At 31.3% G+C, this 15,987-nt stretch overlaps 1 protein-coding gene across 1 annotated transcript in view; it reads right to left on the reverse strand.

Annotated features, from left to right (window-relative positions):
- Positions 1-631: 631 nt before the first annotated feature.
- Positions 632-15,987, reverse strand: part of KLHL1 (kelch like family member 1) — a 605,136-nt gene continuing 589,780 nt past the window's right edge. Inside the window, exons 10-11 of the mRNA XM_074299230.1 lie at positions 10,176-10,347; positions 632-2,501 (exon numbers count right to left, since the gene is read on the reverse strand). Coding sequence (XP_074155331.1) covers positions 2,442-2,501; positions 10,176-10,347 — 232 coding nt within the window. The 3' untranslated portion in view covers positions 632-2,441. The remainder of the gene's footprint in view (positions 2,502-10,175; positions 10,348-15,987) is intronic.

Consider the following 15,987-nt stretch of genomic DNA (forward strand, 5'->3'; position numbering starts at 1 on the left):
GAATGTAAAGATTTAAAAGGCACAGTAGAACAGTAATGGTCTGAAATGTGTCCTTTTATCTCCATTTCACTAATGGAAGTTAGCTGTAGAAGTTGACCTTTCTTTCCAAAAGGAAAATGCATTAGACTATTCTATAAACTATATCCAGTTTAAGAGTAAGGAGGGAGAACAAATTCTTCAAAGGAGCTAAAGCACCCCCATTATCAGTGTTAACAGAAATACCTGTTAATATATATATATATATATATATATATATATATATATATATATATATATATATATATATATATATATATGATGCAAGTTGGACCAATTTCCATTGATCCTTTTAATGTTTGTTTTTTTTTTTTTTTAATTAGTAGAAATTTTTCTGATATCATGTTGAATGTTTTATTAAATCGTAGGGGAAAAATCCTGATGGCATACTTTTCAACCTAGAGGATTAAAAATAGAGACATTAAAAAATATAACACAACAAAGCAAAGGTGAAACAAGTAGACTCATTATTATTGAATATTTCTAGTGTTAGCCATTAAATAAAATGACAATTTGCTTAAACATCAATCCAGATTCAGGAAAAAAAAATCACTAACCAATTTCTATACAAAAAAAAACAAAAAACCTTCTTTAGTCTATAATTATCTGTTTGGATTTTGGATCTGACTATTACTGTTTTAGTATTTATATTCATGACTTTGGTATGTAGAACATTCTCTACTGAACTTGGCTTTAAAACCATTAAAAGCCTTCCACATACCCCAGTGCTATAAAGAGAATCCAAAAGAAAAAAAAAGCAATAAAGAATTACCTTTGTTTTATTTTTCAAAATTCCAGATATTTTCATTTTCCCTTTATTTGAATTTTATTTCAATTTATTTTAGCAGTTAAGAAATACCTCATTAAAATTCTCAATAAATGTAAGCACTCAATAAATATGAGGAATGTTAACCAGTTAAAACAGATGTCCTTATGCTTCTGAATCTGAAATGTGACCTCATCCATTCTTACATAAGTTAGTTCAGAAGGAAGCAATTCTGTCAGTTCCTGCCCACTTCAGCTTTATATGCCTCCTGAGTCTTGTCACATGCTTTTTTCTATGGGACAAGATACTCCATTAAGTACTGATAGATGTTAAGTGAGTGTTTTAATGAATGTTTATGCTTGTTGATGGCAGCTGGGTCTACTTATGAGGTATCTTTTGATGATAGTTTAATGTAGATATGGACTTTTCAAGGTCTGAGGAAGGCAATGAAAATGTACTTTCCATTACATTCTATCTTACCACTGTTTTCCTCTTAATTTTATTTTTTTTTAAATGAAATGAAACACTCATTAGCAAAAATAATCTTTATTTCAACCATTTATTGGTTGAAATGTGAGTATACATGAGAAACTACCATGCTTCTTGAATTTTTGTTTATGGGCAAATTATTCTTCACAAAGAACTTTTTGGAACAGATAAAATAACTCATTGTTATTGGCTCCAAAGAGTCACTGGTGGAGTAAGAATTAGAGATCTGCTTTCAAACTTGTGACTTTAAGACCTTGACATCACCATCCTGATAGGTCAGACAATTTAGTTTTTCTAAGTAGGTTCTGGCTTTTAACATGCAAGACATGCAAAGAAGTACTCTAGGACTACATCTCACATGCATACACTGAACTCAACACAAGGCAAATGTCAATTTTTAAACCATAATTCTTTGGCTGATGTTGTTATCAAACAAAATAATGTGGACAATCTAGCTAAAATCGTTTTTTTTCTTCTTTTATGTCCAATTAGTTTAGGCATCCAGAATAAAATGTGATAACCAATAACCATTGTGCATTTTTTATAGAAGAGAGAGTTGTTTTGTTTTATTTTGTTTTCTAAGGTGAAGAGGCAATCATGAGTCTTTCTGCTTAATTTTCATTATGATTTAGGAAAATGATGAATAAAAGTCCTCTCAAACAATTTTATTTTAATACAAATTATTCACCTTTCTTTAAAAAATCACATCAAATTAAGAAAATAATAACATTTAAATGTACTCTGACTAATGAATGTTCACTGCTGTTGACTTCCTCTTAAAATATGTGACATTAAAAAAATGAATTCTGTATTTTTTTTTTTAAAACAGCCATGCCGCAAATAAATACCTGTTTCTCATCTTTTAGGTGATTTTTTTTTAAAAAAGACACAACTTTTGGCATTTATGGTTTTTATATAGTCTACAAAACAAAGTACCAAAACCAGTTCCTCAGTTAACTACATGTCCAGAAATTTGTCCCCAAAACAGACTGATCAATGTTCTCTTATTCCCTTTCTTTTTGATCTTCCATCTTCTTTGATAGCAGTTGCTCAATTTTCATAAAATCTTGTTCTTACAAAGTTACCATTCTTATCATCTGATAGAAAAATAATCACTCCAGTGAGTCAAATCCCAAGGTATTTAAGCAGGTTAAGGCTGCTTGATGACTACGACACAGGCACCTGCTCTTCCAATGTTTAAGGAAGCCATCTGTTGAGAGAAGATGAAAAATAACTTAATGCAAGTTGCTAGAGCTATTATAGAAAAATAAAATGTTGTTATTTAAAAAGGTTCTGGATTAGTGAAACCTAATAAAGGCATTTAGTAGTCTTATATTTTCATAATTAAGCTAGAAACAACACAATACAAGTCAACATGCCATCCTGATTCAAGTGGATACAAATAGAAATTATGGGATATATCAGAGAAAAACCATAAACAAAAAAAGAAGGAAATACGAAAAATTAAGTAAGATTGAGTGAACTTTATTAATTTAGCTATTTATATATATATTAAAAATTTCCATATAAGTTTACTAGTAATTTTCAGTTTATTTTATGTTTTATTTATTTATTTTATAGACAACATAAAAATTCAGGAATGTATTTTTTTTAAATATCACAATTGATTGAGAGTTAATTTATTAACAAATTATTAGTTTCATATCCATCTTAGTTAATTTATTTTTTCCACCTTAGTTTTGAAACAAACCATTTTTCCTCTTTTTCTTTCCATATTTTGTCTCAAGATTAATCTACACATATATGGGATAATATTTTTTGATTAGTTCACTCTATTTACTAAATCTACTAAAATGAGTAGTCTTCATGTATCCCAATGAGTACAACCATGTTACTCAGGTAAGAGGGCCATAATTATGCTGCATCATTTGGAAACATTTAGAGGTCTCTGAGTTAAAGTTGGAAGTCTTCTCTAACTGCACATATTTTGAGATTTTTTTTTTCCTGGGGCCCCAATAACACAAAAATTCTCTAGATGGCCCTGACATTCATGATAGAATAATTGTTATATGGGTAAATTTTCAATCAACCCTTGCTTATTTCTAAGTCACTTAATATTTACTGGAATACATATCATAATGCAGAGCTCCTCATGATAAGAAATTGCCATCTTTCCTACATAATCCTTTTATTCTTTTGTGTGAAATAAATAAGATTTTGCTTAGTTCATACAATGATTCTAAACTCCCAGTCTTTAAAAAGTATATTTGAACAAATACAACATAATGAGGATTTTAACAATTTCATAATTATAACTAAGGGATAGTTTGATTAAAACTTGCTTAAAGATATTTGAAAGTATCCCCCCAAATATGTCAAAGTTAAAAGTGAAAAAGATAGTGAGTAACCGATTATGACACATTTCTTTTCTTTTTTCTTTTAACAATAAACACATTGTCCTTACATTTAATATATATTTATATATACTTATATCCATGCACATATATTGTAATATTTTTTAAGTGAGTTTAAGTTTTTTCATTCATTCTTTGTTCAACTTAACTACATACAAATATAAAATCAATCTTTTTGCTCCCATGTTAATCTGTAATTACATAGATAATAAGTACCCACACACATTCACACATCTATTTACCTGTCCTTCTATTATATATATATATATATATACATATATATATATATATATATATATATATATACCTATACATATATATATGTATACATATGCATTATGTTTGCAGTATGTATATGTATGCAATATGTACTCATAAATACACATATTTATATATAAAATGTGTATATTTATATATAAAACACACATATTTATGCTTAAATACAGACAAAGAAAGAGCTTTTATTCAAAGCTTCTGAAGAATAATTTTTGTAGTGTTGGAGCCAAGATGGCAGAGAAAAGGCAAGGACTCCCTGAGTTCTCCCAAATTATCCTTCAAACAATTTAAAATAACAACTCAAAATGAATTCTGGAGTGGCAGAATCCACAAAAGGGTGGGGTAAACAATTTTCTAGACTGAGAATACTAAGAAGATTGCCAGGGAAGGTCTCTTACAATGAGGTGAGAATGAAATGCATCCCAAAGGCAGGCCCAACAAATCAGCACCTGACCTTGCATGTGACTGAACCAGCTCCTGCAAAAGTGGATTCCTAGTTTTCTATCCATAAATGGTGAGGAAGTTTGACAATTGATTAGAAGGAGATTACCAATGTCATTTTGATGACATGAGGTCTGCTGCTTTTCCTATAAGTGGATCTGAATTACAATCCTGGTTTGCAGTCCCAGTATGAGGAGAAATATTAGTATACTTAAGATTGTGGCTATGGGAAATTGGGCACCTTGTTCAGCTTCGGGATAGAAAAGAATCCTTCTGGTCACTCACAGACCAGAGTGCAGGTCAAGAAAGCCATAACCACTGCTCTCAATAGATCAAATCACCTCTGAAGAACTGAATTTATAGATTCCCCTAGTATTAGCTCTGAAAGGAATAACAAGAAATACCTGAAACTTGAGATAATACTCCCATACCCAACCCTGGAGCAGAACTTCACTTTTTTATAGATTCAAAAGCCAAAAAATAAGATCCGAAATTGAGTAAACAACAACAAAAGAATTCTAGCATAGAAAATTACCATGGTTAAAACAAAGTTTAAAACACAAATTCAGAAGAAGACAACAAAATCAAAACTGCTACATCCAAAGACAATAAGAAAAATATTAATTCTTCTCAGGCCCAAAAAGGACTTTAAGAATGGCTCATACATGGCTACTTTTGTGCTTGGAATTATCTGTGCACCACTTTATCACACTCTCTTTCCTCACCTGTGTCCACTGAAATCCTTAGTTTCTTTCAAGACTTAGCTAAAGTGCCATTTTTTTGCAGGAAGACTTTTCTGATTGCCCTGCTGTTAGTGCCTTCCCCTGGTATAAACTATATATGTATATAGTTTGCATGTATCTTGCACATACCAATAAAAGAAGGCTTGTCAACCATTTTTGTGTCATGGAGCCTATGGATTACTCAGAATCATGTGTATTTTAGTTTAGTTTATTGTCATTGAAAGCATTGAAAAATATTTGATAGAGCTTAGTAAAAATGAAAAATTATCTTTTCCTTTTTAAGGTCATGGGACCCTTGAAATCTGTGGAACTGAAGTTAAAAAGCTTTACAATTTGAGTACATTTTGTATCCTCTATTAGAATATAAGCTCCTTTAGAATAGGGGATGTTTTCCTTTTGTACATTTATGTTCCATGCTAAATATGGCACCTGATAAATAGTGGGCATTTAATAACTGTTTAGTGATTGATTTTCATGCTATTGATCTAGCATGAAAAATACATGGACAATTAATTTTTATTATTCCTTAGTGAAGCAAAAATAACACATATGGAGTGATTATATATACATATAGAATATATTTTATATCTTTATGCAGAATACTTCTCCCATGATGCTGCCAATGTGGTGTAGGAAGTGATTGCTTTGGGACAACTAGCCATAAATTTATTCACTTGGAGTATACTTCAGGTGAAATAACTTTTATGTTTATTGGGATAATTTTGAAGATATTTCCCCAGACTATTCTGCTGTATTCATTCTCTCAAGTCAGAGACACACAATGGAATAACTTTAATATTTTGTCACAAATAGGCAATAGTTAAAATTACTATTGACCTCATTAAAATTCAGAAATCATAGTACCTTATTAAAATCCACCTTATAACAGTAACTTAGGAAAAATCCCAGGGTTTTCTTAATAAGGAAATATATGAACATGGTTAGAAATATATTAAAAAGAAAAAGTTTTACTCAGGTTTTAATGAAACTTCATGCCATGGATGCTAAATCAACATTTTATTAATGTGAGGTTTTGGAATTCATAAACTTTTCATCATAGATCTTTAGTGGATTCAAGACAATGACAGAATAATGTCCAAGTTTTCAAGTTATATTCTTTGTCAACCAAACACTGACATCAAAATAATAACCCCTAGCTATATAGTGATTATTTTTGTAACAAATAGTGAAAGGAATCCATTTTTTTAACTATCATTAGACATCAAATTATTAGGAAAATAAGTGTTTTTAATCTCACCTCACTTTGCATTAAAAAAGTCCCTATTATGTTGCTTCCCTCATTTACTTGTACTCCCTTTTTTGTAGTGCCCTTTTTGGTCCAAGATTATGAAATGTCTGTCTACCTATCTCATTTATAAAGATCCCTTGCAAATTGTTCTGTTTTGCACAACTCATTCTGTTATGAGGCAAATTTTGGAGATGGTTGTCTTTCTCTACACACCATTTCCCTCCCTCAAAGTCTGGTCAACTCACATTTCTTTTATTATTAGTTTTCTACCTAAAACACTATGCATTATAAGTAAATGATAGATGGAAGATAATCTACCTATCTATTTATTTATTCATTCATTGATTAGTTTTTAACATTCACTTCAAACAACTTTAAATTGCAAATTCTCTCCTTTCCTCATATACCTCATTTACCAGTTAAGAAGGCAAACAACATATCAATCATGCATATATACTCATGAAAACATATTTTCATATTAAACGTGTTACAAAATAAATAAATAAAAGTAAAAAACATAGAGTGTAAAAAGGATGCTTCCATCTCCACTCAAGGGTTCATCAGTTTTCTCTTTGCATTTAGACAGTATTTTTTCATTACACCTTAGGGTTTTTAAAGCCATAATTGGGAATAAATATGGATCATACTATACTTCTTATACATTTCAAGCTATACAATATGTTTTCTACTCACTCTACACTTTATAATTGGACTTTGCCTCTGGAACCATCCTGGGGCTTGATAAGCCAGCTTTTGTTTTACCTTGCTCAGTTTCAGATTTTCACCCACAGTTCTTAGACATCTCCTACCAAGTCACCATTTGTTTACAATCTCTCTCTGTCCTATTGCTGCCCCAATTTATATGTTGTCTTCTCCCTTTAGAATGCAAGTTCATTATAGCAAGGACTTTCATTATTGTATTTCTTTGTATCTATAGATTTTGTCCTGGAAATAAATGTCTTTCAATCTCATATTCTCTAATAGTAACTAGGTGAAAGCCTAAGACACCAATCAGTTTTAATGAGGTATCAGAGAAGTGTTTCCTTTAATGCCTTAGAAGACATATTCATCCTTAATACAAATAGAAGAGTGAAGGTCAATGCTAAATTTGAACATTTGCAATTATATGTCATCTCATTATGACACTCAAGCATTTGCTTGAAGACATAAAAGATAATCTGCATTTTTTTTTTTATCCTTATTATGGTCATAGAAGAGAGGTGATTGGTATTACTATTAGTGGCCCAGTATCCTAGGAATTCCCCATTTACTTTGTGAAGGTAGTCTAAATCTAGTATTTTCAATGGGTGACAATAATTGTAAAGAAAAGGAGCAAGACTTAAGAAAAAACTTAAGTACTAAATTGAGAATTTTAAAAATAATTTTAATATCCAAATTTAATATAGAATAAATAAAATTGTATAAAATTGTTGTAAAAATATTTAAATGCTACTAGAATGCCCATACTATATGAGCTAAGAAAGAATAATAAATACAAGAGAGAGAAAAGGCACTTTTTAATTTCAGTATTAGAAGAATGTTATGTTTACTGATAAGTCATTATGAATAAATAATGAAGCTTCAATATTACATTTATGTTCTTTCTTTCTGTTTGAAATTTTTATTTAGTATTTTGTTTTTCCCAGTTATAGATACAAATAATTATAACATTTGTTTTAAAAACTTCGAATATGAAATTCTCCTCTTTCTTCCCTCTCCATACATTGCTGTTGAGAGCAGGATGCTCATCATTTCTCATAGCATAATAGTATTCCATCAAAATCACATTCCTCAGTTTGTTCAAACATTCCCTAGTGGATGGGCACTTCCTCAATTTCCAATTCTTTTCTATCATAAAAGAATTATAAATATTTTTTGTACATATGGGTTCTTTTCCTTTTTGTGTTTTATTTCTTTTGGAATACAGACCTAGTGGTGGTAATGTTAGCTCTAAGGAATGATTTGAGAGCCTTTTGGGCATAGTTTCAAATTGCTCTACATAATGATTATATCAGTTCACAGCAATACGGTAATATCTCATTATTTCCACATTCCCTCCACCATTAGTCATTTTCTTTTTTTGTCCTATTATCCAATCTAAAAGGTTAAAGGTACATCAGAATTATTTTAATTCATATTTCTCCAATCTATAGTGAACATTTTTTTCCTATATTGCTATAGATAGCTTTGATTGCTTCATGTAAAAACAATTCATATATCTTGATCATATATCAATAGAGAAATACATGTAACTCAGTTCTCTAAATGCTTAAGAAATGAGGCCTTTATCAGAGAAACTTGTTTTCCATGGTTTTTCCATTTCTCTGAGTTTTCTCTCCCAACATGATCCATAAAGCAATGTGAATTAAAAATAAACTTATTAAAAAAGAAATGCTTAATTTTAATTAGTATTGCAAACTCGGTCTTCTCTGCATCCCATCATTCTCTGCTTATTCTATTCTCTTTCTTTTCACTGGTTTTTCACTCTTTTGCTTCTGACCACACTCTCCTCCAATCTGTCTTCCATTCTCTTACACCCCTTTCTTCTCTTATTCTCTTTGCCTCTTACATTCCTGTAGGGCAAAATAGATATCTAGTCCCAATTTATTATATATGTTAATCCTTTCAAAAAATTCTGATGCAAGTAAGTTTTGCTCAATCCCTTTCACTTTTCCCCTCTTCCCCTACATTCTAAAAGTTTTTTTCTTTCCTTTGTCATCTGAGATAAAAGATGACTTTCTTAATGTTCATTTGTATAAGTGGCACCTTTAAAATGTACTCTTAGCCCAAGTATTCATTTGGTTTCATATTACATAAACAAAAAATTTAGTAAAGTGAAAAGTTCAGTTGTAAGATTTTGTATTTTACTGAAGAGTGAGGTAAAAACCATGAACATCACTTTTTTTGGCCTCATTTTAAATTTTGGGGAAAGATAATTACCTCAAAAATAATAATTAATCACAGAGTATCTTAAGGTTTGTCTCTTCTTCTCTTCCTATTGGGACACCAGTTTTTGGACCCTCTTCTGCTTAGCACAGAGGAAAGTTCTTATATAATCTCAAATAATTAGACTTACACATTAGAGAAGAGAGAAAATCTCAGCTGTTGGCAGCTTATCCCTGGATAATAAGAGTTTTTTTTTTTTTTTCTTTTTTCTTTTTTCTTTTTTTTCTGCTTGAAAGACAAGCTATTCAAATTCATGTAGGAGTATGGAACAGGTGCAAGTTCTGGGGCTACTGGATATCAGCCCCTCTTTTGCCCATTTTACATTCTTTTGGAATTAATCTTACACTATGCCCAAGCTTCATGACCACACAGAAAGATTTCTTATACACAGATCTAGACAGGAAGGAATGTCTAGTTTCTGTGAAGTAAGCATATGAAGAAATTGTTTTTTAGTTACTACTTTGTTTTCTGCATTTGTAAAATGATAGTATTCATATTTTTTAACCTGAGAAACTGAAAATGTTAGTGACTATGGAGAATTTATATTGGAAATTATTTTAAAGATAAAAATTACAGTCCCTTTTTTTTTTAAGTTAATGCAAAGATTTAGAATTAGAGTACTTCCAAAAATAGAAACTTCTATTTAAAATTATGAATCAACACATAGACAAATATTTAATCAGTAAAATAACTCAATTTTTATGAGAAAAAAACAAATTACCATTATATTACACAGAAAAATATATTGCATTATGCAAGGCTTCCAGATTATCTTCCCTGGGAGAGTCATATACTTCTTTTAAGGACTTTTGAAGAAAAACTTCTAAGATATTATGGTAACCAAAATGACTTACTTGTGTCCATTCATTTGTTTGTGGGTCATAGGATTCCATAGTGTTCAGGTAGGACTGTCCATCATATCCACCTACTGCATACAACCTATCACCCAGGAGACAGACCCCAACAGCATCTCGAGGCATACTCAAAGGAGCCACCATGGTCCATGTGTCTGTTTTAGGATCATATCTATAAAGGAAGGAAAATAAATTATTTGGTACATTTTAATTATGTCCTTATAAATGACTTATCTTCAGAGGATATTTTTATGAAGAAAAATGTTTTACTTCAAACCTTTATTAATAAGAAAGATTAAAATCTAATGTTAATGGGAACATGCATAATGATCTGATTATTTTGCTTGTTGAGAATTACATGATTTACCTCTTATAGGGACTTAGAGAAAACAAGTAGTTCAATCTCATTTTACAGATGAGTAATTTCTCTTAATTTTTAAGCTTGTAGAAAATTACTTGTAAAGGGGACATTCTTTTTAGCATTGAACCACTATTAAAATTTATTTTGAAAAGTTAAAGTTTATAATTATCCTAAACTCTAAACACCCTTAAAATACTTTATTTCCTTATGTTTTAATATAGCTTTTTATTTTGAACTTGTATTTATAACTTTTGTTTTTATTTCAGCATCATTACCAAATATATTTATTTCCCTTTCTGCTCTAGCCTTCCCTTGTGACAATTTTTTTTTTTTTTTTTTTTTTAAGTAAGAAGTGGGAAATTGTAATTAATGTTCTCTTTAAAATGTGATGTTCTCTGTTGAGGTTTTCTTGGGATCTCTGGAAGCAGCCTTTGTTTTAGTTCAGTAATCACCACAGGAGAGCCAGGGGTTAAAGTCCAAATCCTTTATTATCTCTTTCAAAGTTTTGTTTCCTTTCCTGGGGCTTTCTTACAGGCCTATCTCTTTCCTTGGTTCCAAGAGTTTAAGCTCCTTCCTCCTTCTCTGCCCTCTGAATCTCTCCCAATCCAAATCCAAATCCAAAGGTTTGTGCTTCAGCCTCCAGCTACTACAAAGGTGGACTATGGAATGAATCTGTCTCAGCTTCTCAGAGCTTCTAGTGTGCTTGTCTTTTCTGTCCCTGAGAGCTTCCAGTTTATATGCTCCACATTGAGAACACTCCAATCATTATATCACTAGGAAACCATTATTTGTTGTAGGATTAAATCAATGCTAAACTAAATTTAACCATTGTCTCCTCAATTCCACTTAGTAATTCCTTGTAGTATCTTGTTTCAAATTCTGGCCCATAACATTATTTGTTGTAGGATTAAATCAATGCTAAACTAGATATGCTAAACTAGATTTAAATATTGTCTCCTCAATTCCACTTAGTACCTTGTTTCAAGTTCTGGCCCATAACAGGAAATAGTCAAAATATCAAGTGAATCTGAAAATATATGCAGAGGTCCACAACCATAGTTTCTCATGGCTACATCAAAAGGAGGGAAGCGTATGATCTCATCTCTGGCCAAATTTGGTCATTGTAAACACACATTAAAAATTGATGTTTTGTTTCTCTTTACTTTGTTATAGTAACTGTGTATATGGTTTATTTGGTTCTGTTTATTTTATACATCTTCACATCTTCAATACAATTTAAAAAATTACAAAATTCATCTTTTGGATTCAGCACATACTACTTCAATCTTGTTAAAAGTTAAAAGTTCACAGTAATTCAATAATTAGCTGACATTGAGCAAGGAATCAATATATATATATATATATATATATATATATATATATATATATATATTGCTCAATGTCAGTTAATAAGTATCAGAGAACATGTAATGTTTATTGACTCTAAATCTCATACTCTTTCCCTTACACCATGTCTATAAAACCTATTTTTTTTTCCAAAATGGTAAACAGTACTTTGTATTCTTCAAATTTAAGAAAACCTTAATAGTGCCTGATATGATGCAAATGTCTTTGAAGCTTAGATATGAGATAATTCACTTTGAATGACTGTGAATAAGTCTTATAAAACACAATTGGCAAGTGTGAGACCTTCAAAAATAACCATCAAAGACTGCTTTTAATAACATTTATCCTTTAACTTAAAAGTGATGACTTAACAAAAGTGGATATGGATCTTTGAATGGTCAATATAGAATGTGCTATAATTTCACTGAAAATTCTTTTCATCAACGGATTCGGACTCTGGGAAGCAATTACATTGGTATTCATGGGACATCTTTTAAGGTTCTCAGGGCTATAAAAATATTGAAAATTTCTACAAGGTGAAGAGAGGGAGATGTTTGGTTAAAATAGTTTCTTGGAAGAATGAAACCCAGGCTATCTAAACTAGAGTTAAGACGGAGGTTGAGGACATGAAATGTCATTCAGAACTGCCAGAAAACTTGAGCCACCAAGGGATAATGTAATCTACTAGCATTACAATTCTGCCTAAGAATATCTCTAAGTAAGTCAGTGTTCACATATGTAGCCAGGCTCATCTGAATCCACTTTAGCTTCTCATGCATTTCTAGCTTAATGGATGAATTAGAAAGGAAAACTGTTTAACAGGTTTCTTGACCAAGGTCAAAACTGACAGGAGGAAGGGAGATAGTGATGCCCAAATCCCTTGTGGAAATGCCCTTACTTGTCAGCCCTGTTTGCATGAAGTAGCAAAAGATTTGCTAAGCTATACTCTGAGGAACTGCTGTGTCTACTATCGTCCCAATATTTGCAGTACTGTAGTATATAAATTATAAAACATTGCAGTCTGGACATTTCTCCTTAAGTTGTATCCACAAAGGAAAAAGGAGGAGGCCAGAGATAGTATATTCTTCAGCACCTCTGCATTTCCTGTCATTTATTATCTGAGCTGTCAACCAGCAGAGATTGCCCTTTAGAACATATAAAAACAAATTCCCGAAATCCATGGCTGGACTAATGTTGATAGACAGCTCATTTAGCCAGTAACATTAGAGGAAAGAGAATGAGTATATTTCTGTAGGTCTGATAACCAACCATTCCTAGAACTTCCTTTAGTATAAAACAAAACAAAACAAATTCTACCTGTAGCTGTTGTCTGCAAATATTATGGAAATAGAGAAGTTTAACTCTTCCGCAAAATTATGGGAATCAAGGTTAATTCACATTCAATTATTCACTTGCCTGAGAGAAACTTTCAACTGTCAGACACAAAGTCATATTAGCCCATATAGTATTTTAGAGCTGGATGTATCCTTATGGAAAAACAAACAAACAAATAAATTAGCCCAGCTCCTTCACTTTAAAGGAAAGGAACACTGAGAAAATGATGAAGTGACTTCCCAAGGCTGAGTTCTTATCAAGGTTAAGAAAAGGCTTAATTATATATACATACACTTAAGTTGATAAAGTAGTCAACGTCTGTACACATACATGTAACATGTCTATAGATAACAAAACACTGGTCTAAATATATATGATACTTGCATGTGGTAACATGTGTATGTACATACACACATTCATGTGTGTATATATAGATTCTTTGTTAGAGAAAGGATTTGGATTCTATTCTTCCTGACTCCAGAACCATTCTGGCTACTGTTGCAGGACAGATATATAGTTTCTTACATTATTCAATTAGTTCAAATCTTATTATATAGTTTTATAGAATGTAATCCTTACATTCAGTCAACAAATTATATACCAAGATTTGTTTTGTTTTGTTTTTTGTTTTGTGAGGAAATGAGGGGAAGGTTTAAATAGTGGAATATTTCTTGAGTCTTTAGCTATCTATTAGATTTGCTCTTAAGAAAGTCTAACATTGACACCTACCCACTCTGCATTCTCAATGGTAAATTAATAAAGAGATGTTTGTTTTAAAAGTCCTGGAATCATGAATAAATCTGATAGGTTCTTCCTATTGCAAAAATTTCCTGATAATTTGTATTTAGTTGAATTCCCCCTTTTAATCCATCTACTTTATGTGCACAGCATTAGAGAGCATTAGATTAAAGTTTTCTCAATCTATGGCAATTATTGAAGAAGCACTTTCCCCTTCCTAGCCTGTTACAGGTGCAATGGGGCCACAAAAGCCTGATCTCCTTGGCTGTAAATGACATCACTACCATCTGTTAATGGCAATCATTAGAATGAGCTGGCTGTGAAGATTTTTGAAAGCATGTTCCTTTTTTCCTCTTCATTGTTCCAGACTTTACACATCCCCAAAGGATTCCAAAAGATTTTTGTTCATTTCAGCTCTCCAAAAGAGTTGCTGTGTATTTTATTAACTGATTCACATTAAATGGAAGGGGATCAAAGCAGCTGCAAAGCTGCTTGTAAAATGTAAAAAAAAAAATCTTTTTAAATCAGATTATTTAGAGACCACATCTAAACTGGCAAGCATTGAAGGACTCTGGAAATATTTCCAATAGAGAGGATTATAAGTACAAGCCAATATGTGTAGAGGAAACATTTGCACATTAGCAATGTTCTTCTTAATGGTCTATCCATTTTCTCCAAATATATTAAGTGGTCAACATTTTCATCTGGGAAACTGTGGGGCATCCATATAATTAGAATGTGCCATAACCATTAGTTTCAATGACATTTTCTGAAACAATTGTTTCCAGTTTTTTGGTGAACATTTTCTGGCAAATAAAGTGTTTATAAGTGGGAGAAAAAAGTATCTTCTGGCTTAGTGATTTAGGAACAATATTTCTGCCTTCTTTATTGGTAGAAAGATGCAGAATGGTGAAGAATTGTTTAATAATATATTTTTTTCTGATGCAGATTCAATTCTTCTGTCATTCTGATTCACTTAAGCCAACAGCAACATACCTAGCATTTTCCATGCCTGTGGCAAATTTCACAAAACATGCCTAGAGCAAGCTTCAAAAAATGTGCCTGGGGCAAAAGCAAGAAAATTACCCTCAAATTAACTTTTAAAGACAAATCTAGACATTGTCTGTATTGGTGGGTAATGAGGGAGAAACCTTAGCAAACAGAGAAGACACTCCAGGAGAGATGGGGGGAAAGGATGAAGCTCACCTGAGATTTAAGTTTGGGCCACCTGATAGTTTCAAATTTTTACCAAGGGCTCTTTCACACTAGATGCAAACTTAGATCTTCTATTCTGTCAAAAGGAATGTAAATTTTGTCAGCCCCTTCCATATTTTTGCATTCTGACACCAAAGCTCAGTAACTCCATCTAAGTGGATAACAATCTCAGTTATAAAACTGATAAACAGTCTAAATGTGGATATAAGAAGTAACAACTTTTAACTCCCACTTTTAGAATTTGAGAGAATAATCATAGAAATTATGGAAAATCAGACTCACCATGTTATAGTGGCTGATTTGGTCATGATCATATCATGCTAAACTTGGCTTTACATGTAATTATTAAGCTAACATATTCAAACTTAAGTAACAAGAAAAGATTCAAAATTATTGGCAGATTATTAGGACTCATTTTTCATATGCTCAATCTGATAGAAGTTTTTTTTAAATTTTAAATTGCCTCATGAGGGCTACAATAAATAGGAAAGTTTAAAAAAAACAAACAAAAATACCTAGTTCTATTGATATTTAAATTAATATATTGAATAAAATCCACAAATTAAGCAAAAACAAATATCTCAAAAACAAAAACTCATCGAGTTTTGTTTTTTGTTTTTCCCTTTCATAGTAATTATTCTCAGATGCTCTGTACTGATGAAATAAATAAATTAAACATCACTCAGTGACATTTCTCCTTGTCTTCACCTTTAAATTCATTATTTTATATATTTAGGAATTTTTTCCTTATTATATTCTCTCTAGCCTGAGGCATCTCAAATTATTACACAGAGATGAAATCAACAGCTTTTTCTA

This window comes from Sminthopsis crassicaudata, chromosome 3 (assembly GCF_048593235.1).
Source record: "Sminthopsis crassicaudata isolate SCR6 chromosome 3, ASM4859323v1, whole genome shotgun sequence".
NCBI classification, from domain to species: domain Eukaryota; kingdom Metazoa; phylum Chordata; class Mammalia; order Dasyuromorphia; family Dasyuridae; genus Sminthopsis; species Sminthopsis crassicaudata.